The 17275-nt window shown below is 45.3% G+C and overlaps 1 protein-coding gene across 1 annotated transcript; it reads right to left on the bottom strand.

Moving 5' to 3' along the window:
- Positions 1-3205: 3205 nt before the first annotated feature.
- LOC128850194 (uncharacterized) lies at positions 3206-16849 on the bottom strand (the record flags this gene model as incomplete). The annotated part of the gene is made up of 4 exons (XM_054053181.1): positions 3206-3422; positions 4310-4453; positions 13115-13274; positions 16587-16849. Coding segments are annotated over 4 exons (642 nt in total), but the record flags the coding sequence as incomplete, so codon positions are not given.
- Positions 16850-17275: the final 426 nt, after the last annotated feature.

Here is a 17275-nt window from a genome sequence, read left to right as displayed (position 1 = left end):
AGTGACACATTCATGAAACAAAGAAACGACGTGGTTCGGCAGCAGACATGGTAAGTGCTGCAGCTGGGCACTAGATCGAGGTGAAGGGGCGCTTGCCAGAGCAAGGGAAGCCCAGGAACCCTGAAGGAAGCCCAGCAGGCCAGTCCAGACTCCTGGAAGCACAGAATGATACATGGTGGCTGACGCAGCCGGGGCAGTCCCAGAAGCGGCCAATTTAAATGGTCTTCAGGGAGTGCCACAAACAGGAGTGTGCAAACAATTTGTGAGATCAGTTTGCGAAGGCAGGGTTCACAGGGAGGGCGCAGGCTCCATGCTCAGAAGGTAAACTCGGTTGATGAGAGGGAGTCCAGCCACAGTGTCCACCCGGCGAGCGGCTGCATCCTCTGCACCTGCCAGAAGGGACGCATCAGTCCAGACTGAGCTCCCAGGAAAGCATGCAGCCATCCAGGTCTCAGGCTGCAGGGAGTGCCACCAGCTTGCACTGGAAACGGGGCAGCAAGGGCAATGGCTGCATTAGGTGTGAGCAGGTGGACTAGCTCCTCAGCCTGGTAGCAGAGCTGAAAGAGGAAGTAGAGAGGCTGAGGAGCATCAGGGAGAGTGAGCTAGAGATAGACTGGTGGAACTGTTAGCGTAGAGACAAACACATAACCAGTCCAGGTAGGTTATATGTGGTGCTTTATTTCGAGGCCCCGGGATCCTGGGGTGTACCCAAATCAGGTTCCAAGACCATCCCGGCGCGTCCGCAATTTAACCCTTAAGTGTTTCATAATCTAATGTATATTCAACAGATTACATCATTTTTCATGCATATGTATTCGAAAATTGTCTCATCATTTGTGGACACCTGCATTTCTTTATCTTCGGTTAACTGCCCTTGGTATGCTTCTGGCCTTCACAAATGTAGACTGTGTTCAGATAAGGTTGTTAGTGAAAGCGTAGGCTCTGCTCGGATAAGGTTGTTAGTACATTCTTTCTAAGCACTCCCTAATATCATACTTGTGAAGGTTATATGTGGTCTGTGAGAAAACTGTCACTGTCTACAGAAACAGACACGAAGTCTGCACAAACTTAACTATAAAGATCAACGAAGTTAAAGGCTAAATACAATACATATCAATTGCCAAATACAATATACATAACCTATAATTCTAGTCTTAATTAAACTCTAATTCTTCAGCTAAATTAACATTTTTCCAACATTCCCCCCCTTTGAAAATACTTCATTTTCTGCAAGTATTTTCATTTACATAGCTGTTTCTTGGTAAATCAGTGGGGGTGTTGGGTGTTGTGGGTATTCTCATGTGATGGCTCCAATGATTCTGTGCGTCCAATTGCTTTTACGAACAATTTCTTTTCGGATACACAGGTATACCAGACAAATTGCAAGAAAGATAATCAGGAGGGTAAATAGTGTTTCAGCCAGGGATTGAATCCAGCCAGTAAGATGAATTCCTAATCCATTGAACAGTTCCCCAATCCAGTTATGACTAATTACCTCCTTTTCTCTTTCAGCCTCTTTTTCTATTTTCCCGAGTTGTGAAATATCATATTCTATGTCCGCAGTTACATTTGGTATATGTACACAGCAATGATCAGTCCGGTCTTTGAGGTACCCGCATACTCCATGTTCTTTTAATAGCAATATATCTAATGCCATTCTGTTCTGCAAGGTCATTTTGGTTGTGGCCTGCAATTGCAAATTTAGATCTCTGAATCCCTTCTTGGTTACTCTAGCTAACCTTTCAGTTTGTCCAATTAAATTGTAAATCATTTCCCTATTACGATACGCAGCTACCTGAGCAAAAAGAGATTCCAGCGCCCAACCTACTTTAACCCCAGTTGAAGGTTCTTGCCAAATATCATCTATATCTTCAATATCATTGTCTATGTCTCTTCTAGTTCGAATCTGTAAGGTTTCTAATTTACCTTTAAAAGGGGATCGCTTCCAAATCGGGCATAGGGTAGGTAAGCCCAAAGTTATTTCCCGTACTGGTCCTGTCACTGGGAGGGTAGTCCAGGTTCCATCGTTAGCTGCCCATACAAAGTTACCCATACTATGTATTGTCGAGTATCTGCAAGGTGTGTCACCTCCATATTGGAATTTTTGTAAGATGCTAGTTGACCAGACAGAATCCCATTTTGTGTTTACCTCATCCTTTTCTCGGCATACCCACTCCTTCCTCTCCTGAGGGGCTATGATTTCTTTAACCACATCATATGTACACCATCCCACGTCTCCAAAACTAAACATTGAATTACTTTGGACAAACTGATGGTTTAGTAATTTGTAACAATCCTCTCGCCTTCCTGGCAATTTCCATTGCTGCTTTATATACTGTTTTTGTTTCACCTGTAACACTCTCGTTTCTTGTTTGCATACTGTATTATTCCCTACATTCTTTGGGAATGGAAAAGTCATTATTCCCCATTTTATTGGTTCCCCTGCTGTTTTCGGCAAGGGTAAACATGCAGTAATTCTACTAGTATTCTGCATTTTTGCAAAATCTTTGATTAAGCCAATTATCAGGTTTTCTTCAGGATCACCCCGAGGTATATTCATTACCTGGGGCAGTTGGGTTGATTCTATTGCTCGTTTTACTCTAATTCTAGTGATGTTTATTTCACTGTATCCAGAAGCAGTTTCATTCTGGTATTGGCATCTATATGCCCCCATATCTGATTCATCTATTCGTCTAATAGTCTGAACTAACATTCCTCCTAATCTTAATTCTGTTAAATGCCTGTTATCATTAGGGATTTCCTTCCCTTTCCTTGTCCATCCAAACTCCCTAGGTAGTGGATCATCCAATAGGCAATAGATAAGTATATCACTGTCCAGAGGAATCTGATAGTATGAATGTCCTGCCTTTATCCCATGATCCTGAAGGGGGTTACATAAACAGAATTTATTTGACACCTTGTCTCTAGATTTCTGTTTTCCCTTCAATCCCCATCCATACCTGTTTGATTCTAAATTCCTCGGGACAGTGTTTTTGAACTTGCAAAACAGAGTGGCATTTTGTCCAGTGACAGATTTCATCATTTCCTTTTTCTGCGGAACCTTTACAAAAGTGATAACCATTAGGGGTGTCAAGAACCAGATTACAATTAAGGTACTATACACAGAATTCGACATTTATCTGCTTTTCAGTCTCAGTTTTGTTGGTCCAAGAGTTTCTAATTCCCAATTTCTAGCAACCTTTTTCACTCGGGTATAATGAATCCAAGAGTCTATTCCTTTTACTTTTACCGCAGTAAATGTTGTTAGTAGTACCAAGTATGGTCCATTCCACCGTTCTTTCAGTGGTTCTTCATTCCAATCTCGAACGTAGACCTGGTCTCCTGGCTCAATTTCGTGTACTGGATTTTCTAATGATAACGGACGGTTCCAGATCAGGGCACTTCGTAGTCGCGTCAGAGTTCTACTGAGAGACAGTACATAGTTATATACATCTTGATTCCCTTTTATATGTACATTTAGATTTGGTTGCGGCGCCTCATATGGTTTCCCAAAAAGGATTTCATAAGGGCTTACTGTCATCCCACTCCTTGGCTTAATTCTTATTCTTAGGAGTGCTATTGGTAACGCCTGTGGCCATTGAATTTTAGCCTCCTGACATATTTTACTGATTTGCCGCTTAATTGTCTGATTCATCTTTTCTACTTGTCCACTTGACTGTGGTCTTCACGTTGTGTGGAGATTCCAAGAGATTCCTAGCATTCTGCTTACCTCTTGAACTATAGTTGCTACGAAGTGCTGTCCCCTATCTGAAGATAGGCCTAGGGGTACCCCAAATCTTGGAATAATCTCTCGCAGCAGCCATTTCACTGTCTCCTTAGCTTGGTTGGTGCGACAAGGAAAGGCTTCTGGCCATCCAGAAAAAGTGTCAACCCCGACTAACAAATACCTGTATCCTTGACTTTTAGGTAATTCTACAAAATCAATTTGCCAATAATCACCTGGTTCCATACCTACTCTGATATGTCCCATTTCTATTCCTTTCCTAACCACCGGATTGTTCCTCAAACAGATTTCACATTTTGAATTTATTGACCTTGCCATTGTTAACATCCGTGTTGAGATTATGCTGCGCTTTAGATATGCCACTAAAGCTTCTGCTCCCCAGTGACATTTCTGATGTTCCGTTTGCAAAACTGTCCGCATAATAGTTGTTGGTACAATTACTTGTCCGGTTGCAGTTAGGTACCATCCATCTGAACCCAACTGGGCCTTCAGTAATCTGGCTAATTTCTCGTCCTCCTCCGAGTACTTCGGCTTCTGCGTTAAATAAATTTGTAAAGGGCTTACCTTCGTGGGTATTAAGGCCATCATATTTGATACCTGTCGTGCAATCCGTCGAGCTGTCCGGTCTGCTAACGCATTCCCTTCAGCTATTTTGGAATCTCCTCCTTGATGTGCCTTACAGTGCATGATCGCCACCTGTTTGGGTAACTGTACAGCAGTTATCAAATTCAGAATTTCTTTTTGGTATTTTATATTCGTACCTTGTGAAGATAGGAGTCCTCGTTCTTTCCATAGTGCTCCATGTATATGAACCACTCCAAATGCATATTTTGAGTCCGTCCATATATTTACTCGTTGATCCCTGCTCAATTCCAAGGCTCTCGTGAGAGCTATTATTTCTGCTCGCTGTGCTGAAGTTCCTACAGGAAGAGCCTCTGCTTTTATTACCCTATTTTGTGTGGTTACCGCATATCCGGCATATCGTGTCCCGTTTTCTACATAACTACTTCCATCTGTAAAAAGTTCTTGATCAGGCTGTTCAAGTGGGGTATCCTTTAAGTCAGCCCTTGTTGCATGAGTGTGTTCGATAACTTCCACACAGTCATGTTCCAAAGGGCCGTCTTCCATAGGTACTCCTAAGAAGGCTGCTGGATTTAACAAATTAGTTGTTTTTAAACTTACATCATCTTGTTCGGTCAGTACTGCCTTGTGGAGAGTTTTTGTAGAGACATGGCTTGAGGAGAAGGGACGTGAGAAAATACAGCTGGTGAAATAATAACAGCCTCATACAAGGCCACAGTCTCCCTGAGCAAGAAGTTAGGCGATAACAGGAGATAAAAACAGGACCTAGAAAAACCACAAACATCCTAGGAATGTAGCAATAGAGGCAGGGCTGACACTCTGTATCGGACCAATGATGAGCCTTACTTTTGTAATATGTATGAGCCTTATTACTGCTATTATAAAAGCATGCCTATCGTATCAATAAATCGAGACTTGTTGATCATCATCGGATGTGCTTGTCTCCCGTCGACTCCGTCAAATGGTGACCCCGATGTACCCACTGGACACCACGGACGACCCCGTCAAATGGTGATCCCCGACATGCCGGAGCAAAATGCAGGCATTGAACCACGGACGAGCGACGACAGGGTAAAAGTTCGGGTCCCGAAGCAGCCGGGACAGCAATAAGCGCGAATAAAAGTAAGGTGACTGTATAGACAAGCCTGAGGACGCGCCGTGCTCTGGGTGACCATATAGATGGGCCCGGCTGATACGTGCTGCCGAGACCTTGAGGGGCTGCAACAGCGCTGATAAATTAGGTATGGAAAGGCAAGCAGCATATAATTTATTTTCCGCTTTCCTGGAAGAGCGGCGGGTTAAGGGAATAGATTTGCAGAAGGAGTTAACGAGTCTTTTAACATATGGGCATGCTAAAGGCTTATTCATAAATCCGCATACCGTACATGAGCTGACAGAGTGGCGAAAGTTCGGAGATGTGTTGTGGGAGGCTACATTACAGGATGATAAAATGGCAAAAAAGTTGGGAAAGCTATGGAGAGTGGTACATAACGAGCTTTTACAGTACCAGGCAGAAAAGAAAGCAGCTGAGCAAGCATCTGCTGCTCACACAAAAAATAGAAACTATGAAAGAGAATGGTCCCAAACTACTCCTTTGCCCCCTACAGTCACGCAGGTGGCTTTACCCCCCCCCTGCCGCCACCGCCTTCTGGCTCTGGCTCAGAGGCAGCTTCTGAGCCGTCCGCACCCCCCGAAGAGCAGGGGCCGTCCGCACCCCCCGAAGAGCAGGGGCCGCGGCCGAAAGCGCCCCCGGCCGTTCTCCCTCTGGGCAATGAGACAACCCCTGGGGCGGAAAGCGAGTTAGCGGAGGTCATTGCCAGGGAGCGGAGAGAAGCTTGGGCTGCGCTTGCAAAAGACGGCTTGGAAAGGGGAGATCACTGTGCGGTTAATGCAGCAGCACAGCTAGCATGCCCGGTGATCTTCCAGGCTCAGGCAGGTGGAGGACTGATGGCAACAATTACTGCCCTCGATTGGAAATTGCTGTCACAGTTGCGATCTACAGTCAGCCAGTTCGGGGTGACAAGTGAGCCAGTAAAGCAGATGTTAGACTACATATGGGGCACTCAAGTGCTTCTGCCCGCTGATTGTAGAGGAATAGCAAAGTTAATATTTACACAGCATCAACAGCTTTTATTTAATGCACATTGGCAAGCGATTGTTAACGAATGCGTGGCAGTACAGAGGCAGCCAGCAGATCCTCTTCATGGAGTGACAGCTGATGAGCTTATGGGGCTGGGAGCGTTTCTCCGCACGGAAGCTCAGGCTATGGTGGGACCAGACAAGTGCCGAGAGGCTATGAGATTGGTCAGATTGGCTATAGATAAGGTAAAAGAACCTGGAGGAGTACCCGTATATATGGGAATCAAGCAGGGTCGGGAAGAACCGTTTGGTGCATTTATAGATAAGGCTGCTGCCGCAATAGAAAAAGCAGGGGTACCCGAATACATGCGAGGGGCACTGCTAAAACAGTGCGCTCTTCAAAATTGCAATCAGGCTACACGGACTGTGATTAACACCTTGGGTGCAAATTGGACCATAGAGGAGGCATTAGAAAGGATGGCTCAAATGCCGTTAGGATCACAAGCATTTTTAGTAGATGCTATTAAGCAGCTGGGGCTGGGATTACAGGAACAGGCAAAGGCTTCACAAAATCAGGTGTTAGCTGCTCTCGCACCCCTTCAAGCGTCAGCCGCAGTTAATTCGGCTCCATCGGGAACCCGTACGCGATGCTACAGATGCGGAGGCATGGGTCACATGCGCCGAGAATGCCAGGCTCCAGGGATATGGTGCCGAAAGTGCCGTTCGGATACTCACACTACGGGCGCTTGTCGGCGGAGGTCGGGAAACTCCGGCAGGAGCGCGAATCGCAGTGGCCGCGCTCAGACACAAGTCGCCGCTGCAGCTCAACCGACCTTCCCTGCCCCCAACCTGCCACCACAGGGAGCCTCGGGCTGGACTTGGCAGCAGCAGTAGAAATCACGCTAATGACATCGCACCCACAAAAGATCCCAACAGGAATTAAAGGACCTATTGTTATACAAGGTCGAGCGGTGGGTGCACTGCTATTAGGACGATCGTCTGCCTCTATGATTGGATTATTTGTGTTACCTGGTGTTATTGATGCGGACTTTACTGGAGAAATTATGATCATGGTGCATACTCCTTTTCCACCTGTTCAAATTAATAAGGGACAGAGAATTGCTCAATTGGTACCGTTGGAGCAAATGACAAAAGAGATAAAGCCTATAAGGGAACAAGAGAGGGGAGAAAAAGGTTTCGGATCCACTGGCGGCCTGACCTTGCTGACTTTAAATCTTAATGAAAGGCCCAAGAAAACCGTGGAGGTGGAATATCAAGGACAAAAGAGGTCATTTTCAGGCCTTTTGGACACTGGGGCTGATTCCAGCATTATTAGCCCTAATTGCTGGCCTCCACATTGGCCTTTACAACCGGCTGCCACCACAGTGACCGGGGTTGGAGGTTTAACCCTGGCCAGTCGTTCCCCTCCTATCAAGGTGAACATCGATGGAAAACAATTAACAGCTACTTTCTCGGTAGTCCAATTGCCACCTACCGTGCAGTGCCTTATAGGGCGGGACATTCTGACCCAATTGGGAGTGGGGCTAACCAATGAGCACCCTTTGGGGTAGTGGCCGTTGCCTGGACTTTCCCGATACCCATTACCTGGAAAACCAGCTCTCCGGTGTGGGTTAAGCAATGGCCTTTAAAAAGGGAGAGTCTCCTGCGTGCTCATGATCTAGTGAAGGAGCAATACGAACAGGGGCATCTGCGACTGTCCACAAGCCCCTGGAACACTCCAATTTTTGTGAACAAAAAGAAATCAGGAAAGTTTCGTTTGTTACATGATTTGCGTACTGTCAATGCCCAAATGGAACCCATGGGGGCTTTACAACCAGGATTACCTAATCCCGCAATGATTCCTAAGGATTGGCCACTACTAATTATTGATCTTAAAGACTGCTTTTTTACTATTGCCCTTCATCCACAAGACATGATGCGATTTGCATTTACATTGCCTGCACTTAACAGGGAGGGGCCGGACCAAAGATTTGAATGGACAATACTCCCGCAGGGAATGCGCAATAGTCCTACTTTATGCCAAATTTATGTTGACTCTGCATTACAGCCCCTGAGAAAGAGATGGCCAAATGTAGTGATTTATCACTATATGGATGATATATTGTTTGCCCAACCAAAACCTTTTACTGAACAGCAAATTCAGGAGATACGGACTGCCTTGGCACAATTTTCCCTTGTTATAGCCCCTGAGAAAATTCAAACAACACCTCCGTGGAAATATTTGGGATGGACAATGTCGGAACAAATAGTTAAACCCCAGAAGCTACAACTGCAAACAAAACTCACAACTCTGAATGAGGCTCAGAAGTTACTGGGCGACCTTCAATGGTTAAAACCGATTGTGGGAATACCAAATGAACTGCTGGACGAATTACGCCCACTTCTCAAAGGTACGGACCCATCAAGACCTATCCGTGTTACTCCGGAACAACAGCACACTCTTCAGAATATAATGGACTGCGTTACACAGGGGCAAGTCCATCGGCGAGATCCAGAATTATCCATAGACCTGACGATCTGGAACGGTCCCAAATACCTCCTTGGGGCACTGACTCAATTGCAAAAGAAAACGGGGGAGATAAGGGTATTGGAGTGGATTTCCCCCACGTTACAACAAACCAAAACTCTGGTTCAAAAGGTCGAAATGCTAGCAGACTTAATAAAGAAAGGCAAGGAGAGAATGCTACAAGTAGCTGGAACCGAGCCAGCAGTAATCAGGATGCCAATTAAAAAGGATACCTTGGACTGGTACTTGTGTAATAGCGAGGAGCTGCAGGAGGCACTTTTAGGTGCGAGCTGCCCCATTGAAACAGAAAAGCTCCGGCAGGCGCCAGTTCAATGGATTGGGGAATGGAATTGGATCACTCGGCCAAAACGAGAAAATTCCCCTATCGCAGATGCTCTTACGGCGTTCACGGATGCTGGCAGAAAATCCAGAACTGCTGCAATAACATGGCAAGAAAAGGGACTATGGAAACATCAGATTTTACAAGCAGAAGCTGCAGACAGTCTACAGACTATGGAACTTTTAGCAGTAGTATGGGCAATATCACAGCTAAGAGGACCACTGAACATCGTAACAGACTCTTTGTATGTTGCTGGGGTCGTAGCTAGAATCGAAGACGCCTCTATAAAAGAGGTGCAAAACCGGAGGCTGTATGAGTTGTTGGTACAGTTAAAAAAGGCTACAAGGTTAAGGGAGCACGCTTATGCTGTGATTCATATTAGAAGCCATAAATGGGAAGCTGGCTTGGGTGAGGGTAATGCTAGAGCAGACAGACTAGTGTCTGTGGCTCAGGGCACTCCACTGCCAGGCCAGCTGCTAGCCAGAGAAGCTCACTCTATGTTTCACCAAAATGCAAAGGGCTTGCACCGAGAGTTCAAAATCACAATGGCAGAGGCGAAGGCCATAGTTAGGGCCTGCCCGATTTGCAGCCATCACAATGGAGGTGGTGGTCTAGGCCTAGGGGTAAACCCACGGGGACTACAATCAAATGAGTTATGGCAAATGGATGTTACGCATGTCCCTAACTTTGGTAGATTGAAGTATGTGCATGTATCTATTGACACCTATAGTAAGTTCATTTGGGCAACAGCACAGGCAGGAGAAAAGGCTATCCACGTGGAAAGGCACCTATATAGCTGTTTTGCAGTAATGGGGACGCCAAAAAGGATTAAAATGGATAATGGGCCTGCTTACATTAGCAAGAGAATAGAAGGTTTCTTAAAGAGTTGGGGAATTGAGCATATCACAGGCATTCTAAACTCCCCAACAGGGCAAGCTATCATCGAAAGGGCTAATGGCACTCTGAAAAGGTACTTGCAAAACATGAAAAGATTGCTGATCCCCAGGCAAGGCTATTGAAGAGCTTATTTGTGATCAATCACTTGTGCATATTTGGGGATGCAGAGTACCCTCCAGCAGAATTACATCATCGGCCAAATGAAACTACCGAGCAGAAAAAGGACGTGTGGGTGAAATACAGAGACCCTAAGACAGGGTTATGGAAAGATCCTGCTAAGGTTATGTTTTGGGGGAGGGGATATCTTTGTGTCTCTACCCCTACAGGACCGGTATGGGTGCCTGCAAGGTGGACTAAACCCGTTCTCGATGCAACAACTGCCAAGCAATCTGACGGAGGAAGACAAGAGGAGAATAGAGGAGAAGCTGCCACTGATCCTACGACCGCTGCTGTCACAGTTGAAAGGATACTCGAAAGCCATCAACAGGGTTTTGAAGCACTGCCAGACCTTTGAAGGACTAATTACAACTATTTGACGGTTATCGGAAGTATTACATATGGGGCCAGCGGGTCAAAATTGTCTTGATTGTAATAATCCATGTTGTGCTGCTTGGGTAGCTTTATACTGTCGGGGTTGCGATAAGATCTTTTGGATAGAACAGTCCCTAGTACGTGACTTATGGTGTAACAGGTGTGCATTTAACCATAACTTTAACAGCTGGCAGAGAGAGCTGCAAGAGCAAACAAGGCTAGCAACAACCACGGCCTTAGCATTTTTTGAAGCACCTGAACAGAAAATATTGGCTTACTACCGTTGGGAATTGGAGAATATTGTTAAAAGGGTTATAGTTCAAGGTAGATCTCATATTATCTCTGCGAGGTGTAGCAAATTGGTACCCATAACACAGCATTCCATGGTAGGGCCCATAAGAGGAGATATTGACAGGGAATTGGATCAGTGCTTGAGCAAGTTACAGGAGTTAAAACTGCAACAGCTAGGAACAGTAAGGACTAAAAGAAATAGGGGGAGAAAGGATAGAAGAGAAAAATGAAGCCTGTTTCTGCTGTATTGCTTAGTGCTGTAGTAGCCAGCATAGCAGGAGTTATACGCTTTACACGCTTCAATCAGCCAAGAGATAACATCTGGGTAACATTGGCAAACCAAACTAGTCAATCGTCGTTTTGCCTTAGCTTAGGAGGGGTTACTAATCCTTTCCGAACTTGCCTGATAGGTTTGCCTGTTTGGTCCCCAGGGGAATTTTGTGGTTTTGTGAACGAAAGCAGCCTGTGCAAAAACTTATCGAGCGCTGAGGGCTGTAGCCAGCTGCGCCAGTGGGGAGGTAACCCTCAGATTGAGGATGGCTGCCAACAATGTAAGATCATACTGTCCTTGAACATCACCCTGCACTCTCCCCCAGAAGAATTAGATCTCTTTGGAAGTGCAAATGCCAGTTTATCCAATGTCAAACAGGGGGGTTGGTTCGGTTTTGAGCCACTGAACCTAAAAGACTTTAACAAGAATCGCAAAATTGGGCCAGCCTAGACTCATCCCTGGAATCAGGAACAGTGAATAGCCAGCTTTACTCCCGATGTAACGGTGCCAACATTACGGCCCCGAAGAAATTGCCCCCCAGGATATTTTTAATTTGTGGAGACAGAGCTTGGAATGGTATACCGGCAAAGCCACAGGGAGGACCTTACTATTTGAGGGAATTTATCATTGTTCCATCCTAATGTATCCTTATTAGTGCAATGGAGTCAGAGAAAAACGCAGTGTGCACGAGCTAGACTGCGGTCAGATAGGGAAACCCACATTTTGGAGTCAGACGAACCTTCTTGCTCAGAAAGAAAACGGGGGAAATGTGGAGAGTTTTTGTAGAGACATGGCTTGAGGAGAAGGGACGTGAGAAAATACAGCTGGTGAAATAATAACAGCCTCGTACAAGGCCACAGTCTCCCTGAGCAAGAAGTTAGGCGATAACAGGAGATAAAAACAGGACCTAGAAAAACCACAAACATCCTAGGAATGTAGCAATAGAGGCAGGGCTGACACTCTGTATCAGACCAATGATGAGCCTTACTTTTGTAATATGTATGAGCCTTATTACTGCTATTATAAAAGCATGCCTATCGTATCAATAAATCGAGACTTGTTGATCATCATCGGATGTGCTTGTCTCCCGTCGACTCCGTCACTGCCTGGTATTTCATCATCCTGCTAGGGGAAAGCCAATACCCCCCTTTTTGTTCTAGGACTGTTAACACCATATGAGGTACATATACCTCAATACGCTTCCCCAAAGTCAGTTTTCTGGCTTCTTGTATCAGGGTCACCGTTGCCACTACCGCTCTCAAACATGATGGCCAGCCAGCACTCACAGGGTCTAATTGTTTAGAAAAGTACCCTACTGGCCGTTTCCAGCTTCCCAACTTCTGTGTCAAGACCCCTAGTGCCAGCCGTTGCCTTTCATGGACAAACAACTGGAAGTCCTTAGTCAAATCTGGCAGGGCTAATGCTGGTGCCTTAGTCAGGGCTTCTTTTAATTTCTTAAAGGCCTCCCTCTGAGGTCCTTCCCAGATGAAAGTTGGTGACTTCTGTGCCTCATATAGAGGTTTTGCTATAAGTCCATAATCCAGTATCCATAACCTACACCAGCCTGCCATACCCAAGAATGTCCTTAATTCATGTAAGTTTTGAGGCTCTGGAATCACAGATTGCTCTAATACGATCCATTCCTAGTCGTCGTTGTCCCTGTGTTATTTCGCAACCCAAATATAATACAGTTGTACAGGCAATTTGAGCTTTCTCTTTCGAGACTTTGTACCCTTTGAGGCCTAATTGGTTTAAAATTTCAATTGTCACTTGGATACATACTGATTTGTGTTCTGTTGCAATTAAAATATCATCCACATATTGTAGCAGAAGATATTGTGATCGTGGTACCTGAAATTTCTCCTGCATTGTCCATGATTCCAATTCTTTTGCCAGCTGGTTCCCAAAAAGCGTTGGACTGTTCTTGAATCCCTGTGGAAGCCTTGTCCATGTCAACTGCTTTTTTCGTCCATTGTGCGGGTTCTCCCATTCAAAAGCGAAGAGTTTCCTACTATCTTTGTCGAGAGGAATACAGAAGAAGGCATCTTTTAAATCAATTACTGTAAACCATTTGTATTTCTCCTTCACAGATGTTAACAATGTGTATGGGTTAGCTACTACCGGATGTATATCTTTCGTGATTTCATTAATAGCCCTTAAGTCCTGTACCAATCTATATTCTCCATTTGGTTTCTTTACTGGAAAAATTGGGGTATTATATTCTGATTCACATTCTTCTAATATTCCAAATTTTAAAAATTTTTCAATAATTTTCACTATTCCATATCGGGCCTCTAATTTTATGGGATATTGTTTTATTCGCACTGTTTTCTTTCCTTCCTTCAATTCTACTACTATCGGTTGAGCCATTTTTTATTTCCCTGGTATATCAGTTTCCCATACTGTAGGGATCACTGCCTCTTCTACCTCTCTGGGTACTTGAACTTTTGGATTTTCCTTCAACACTAGTATCTGTCCTGACTTTGATTCTGGAACTTGCATAATTAATTCTCCATTCTCAAAGACAATTCTTGCATTTAATTTAGATAACAAATCCCGTCCCAGCAGGGAGATTGGACAATCAGGCATATACAAAAATTCATGCCATATTTCCTTTCCTCCAAATCGTAATTCTAGGGGTTGCATGAATGGCCGGGTTTCCTCTTTCCCTGTGGCTCCCACTATTGTAGTTGTCTTTTTCCCTATCTGTCCACATAAATCATTTAAAACCTAGTATGTTGCACCAGTATCTACTAAAAATTGCACCTCTTTTCCCCCTAGCCTTACTTTTACTAAGGGTTCATCCTTTCCCGATTCTAGTCAGCTCTGATTCTCATAGTCTCCCAAAACCATTGCCTTGGCTACTTCGGTGTTTCCAAATGGGATTCCCGGCTGCAAACTCTGCCTCATTCTGTACGGGCACGCATTCTTCCAATGTCCCTCCTGCTTGCAATATGCACATTGGTTAATGCCTAATCTATTCAGCCTTGGTCCTAAGTCATTAGGCAAGCAATTAAATCCAGCCCCCCTTTCCCGTCCGCACACCGAGCCTCTTCCTCTACCTCGACCTGCAGGATTGCGCTGGCCTCTGCCCTGCATCACCGCCAGTAGATGTCGCTGTTGTCTTTGAGAACTCTCCCTCTCGCGGTTATTGTATACTTTCCAAGCAGTCTCTAATAGTCTGTCCAGATTACGCAGCTCCGCGCCCTCCAGTTTTTGCAGTTTCTTTCTAATCACAGAATCACAGAATCACAAGGTTGGAAAGGACCCATTGGATCATCGAGTCCAACCATTCCTAACACTCCCTAAACCATGTCCCTAAGCATTTCATCCACCCGTTCCTTAAACACCTCCAGGGAAGGTGACTCGACCACCTCCTTGGGCAGCCTGTTCCAGTAGCCAATGACTCTTACTGTGAAGAATTTTTTTCTGATATCCAACCTGAACCTCCCCTGACGGAGCTTCAGGCCATTCCCTCTAGTCCTGTCCCCTGTTACATGGGAGAAGAGGCCAGCTCCCTCCTCTCCACAACCTCCTTTCAGGTAGTTGTAGAGAGTAATAAGGTCTCCCCTCAGCCTCCTCTTCTCCAGACTAAACAACCCCAGCTCTCTCAGCCGCTCCTCATAAGACTTGTTCTCCAGCCCCCTCACCAGCTTTGTTGCTCTTCTCTGGACACGCTCCAGAGCCTCAACATCCTTCTTGTGGTGAGGGGTCCAGAACTGAACACAGTATTCAAGGTGCAGTCTCACCAGTGCTGAGTACAGAGGGAGAATCACCTCCCTGGACCTGCTGGTGACCCCATTTCTGATACAAGCCAAGATGCCGTTGGCCTTCTTGGCCACCTGGGCACACTGCTGGCTCATGTTCAGTCGGCTGTCAACCAGCACCCCCAGGTCCTTCTCTTCCGTGCAGCGAAGTCGCAGTCATCCTGCGACTGCCCTAAGAAAATCAGGGCCAGCTGCACCTTAGCTTGCTCTGTTTCTACGTCTAAATCTGTGTATTTCCTCGCCACCTCTTTAAGCCGCTCCAAAAACGCAGACGGGGATTCTGTTTTCTCTTGCCTAACATTATACAGCTTCGACCAATTAATTGTTTTTGGCATAGCATTTTGTACTCCAACAACTATCCATTCCTGATATCTCCTCAGATTACCCATTCCTCTTGCAGTATTATAATCCCACATGGGATCTTCAGTCGGAAAATTCTGATCAACTGTCCCTGTGACAATCCCCTGCCTAATATCTTCTCTAACTCGCTCGCGGGCAGTTCTCAACACCATTTCCTTCTCTGTGGAGTCCATTAGAGTATCTAGTAATACCTGTATATCATCCCAATCAGGATTTTGGGTTTTCAGAATCATCTTTACAACTCGTGCCACTTTACTCGGGTTGTCCCGATAAGTTCCAGCAGATTGTTTCCAGAGCATCAGATCTCCTGGAGTGAAAGGTACTTTAACATATACGGGTCCTTCTGCCCCAACCCCCTGCTGAAGCGGTGCTAATATAGCACTGGGTGCCTGCTGTTTAACTTGAATATCCCGTTGCCGTGTTCGGTGGGATACTGGGGTAGTGGAATACTCCTGTTCTTTTATTTCTACCTCATCCTCCCCATCACCTTCTACTCCAGTATCTCTGGGGGCTGGTGGGGCCAACGGAGCCACTAATAAATCAAAATCATCATCCTCCTTATGCTGCAAAGCATTTTCCACTGCCAGACATTTCATACATTTCTTCTCAGTCACACATCCCTTACATTGCTCATCTGATTTTGTACTAACGACCATTATCCCACACGCCTTCTTCCACTCCTCTTTCCAATGCATCAGAATACACCCTAACGGTGATGACTTAGGTGTCGGTGGCATTTTATAACAGTCCAGACCAGTACCAAACAACAAACTAAACAAACTTCCATGTAACAAATAATACAGATTACTGAAAAATACAAGATCAGAACACTGTTGCCGAACCTGCAAAACGAATAATACAGAGTAGGAATGATACAGGTAACAAATAATACAGATTACTGAAAAATACAGAACAGATCACTAATACTGAGAATGCAGAACAGATCACTGATGCCGAACCTGCAGAGCTTTCGCTGCTGTCTTACGGACGGCGCCTAGGCTTTCCTCTGGAGCTCCCTAGCCCAACCAAGCGTAGCTTTCGCCGCGTCTAACAGGCAGGCTTTTACCAGACAGATCAGAAAATATGGTACCTTTCCGATTTGGGCACAGGACCCGTAGGAAAATTTAGTACTATTCCCAGTTAGGCAGAAGACCCGACAAAGTTGGTACCATTCCCGATAAAGCACCGTGTCTTACCGATAGCCCAGGTCCGTCGGGGGCAGCGGAGGTCGGCTGCGGTCGATGGCTCCCCGAGAATCACTCGGTGCCGGCTGGAGCGAGATCGATGCAGGCCGCCTCAGCAATGCCCACGAGGTCCCATCTGGGTCGCCAAAACTGTTAGCGTAGAGACAAACACATAACCAGTCCAGGTAGGTTATATGTGGTGCTTTATTTCGAGGCCCCGGGAACCTGGGGTATACCCAAATCAGGTTCCAAGACCATCCCGGCGCGTCCGCAATTTAACCCTTAAGTGTTTCATAATCTAATGTATATTCAACAGATTACATCATTTTTCATGCATATGTATTCGAAAATTGTCTCATCATTTGTGGACACCTGCATTTCTTTATCTTCGGTTGACTGCCCTTGGTATGCTTCTGGCCTTCACAAATGTAGACTGTGTTCAGATAAGGTTGTTAGTGAAAGCGTAGGCTCTGCTCGGATAAGGTTGTTAGTACATTCTTTCTAAGCACTCCCTAATATCATACTTGTGAAGGTTATATGTGGTCTGTGAGAAAACTGTCACTGTCTACAGAAACAGACACGAAGTCTGCACAAACTTAACTATAAAGATCAACGAAGTTAAAGGCTAAATACAATACATATCAATTGCCAAATACAATATACATAACCTATAATTCTAGTCTTACTTAATTAAACTCTAA

This window comes from Cuculus canorus, chromosome W (assembly GCF_017976375.1).
Source record: "Cuculus canorus isolate bCucCan1 chromosome W, bCucCan1.pri, whole genome shotgun sequence".
NCBI lineage: Eukaryota > Metazoa > Chordata > Aves > Cuculiformes > Cuculidae > Cuculus > Cuculus canorus.
The sequence above is the reverse complement of the archived record's forward strand: the minus strand, read 5'-3'. Positions and strand labels throughout refer to the sequence as shown.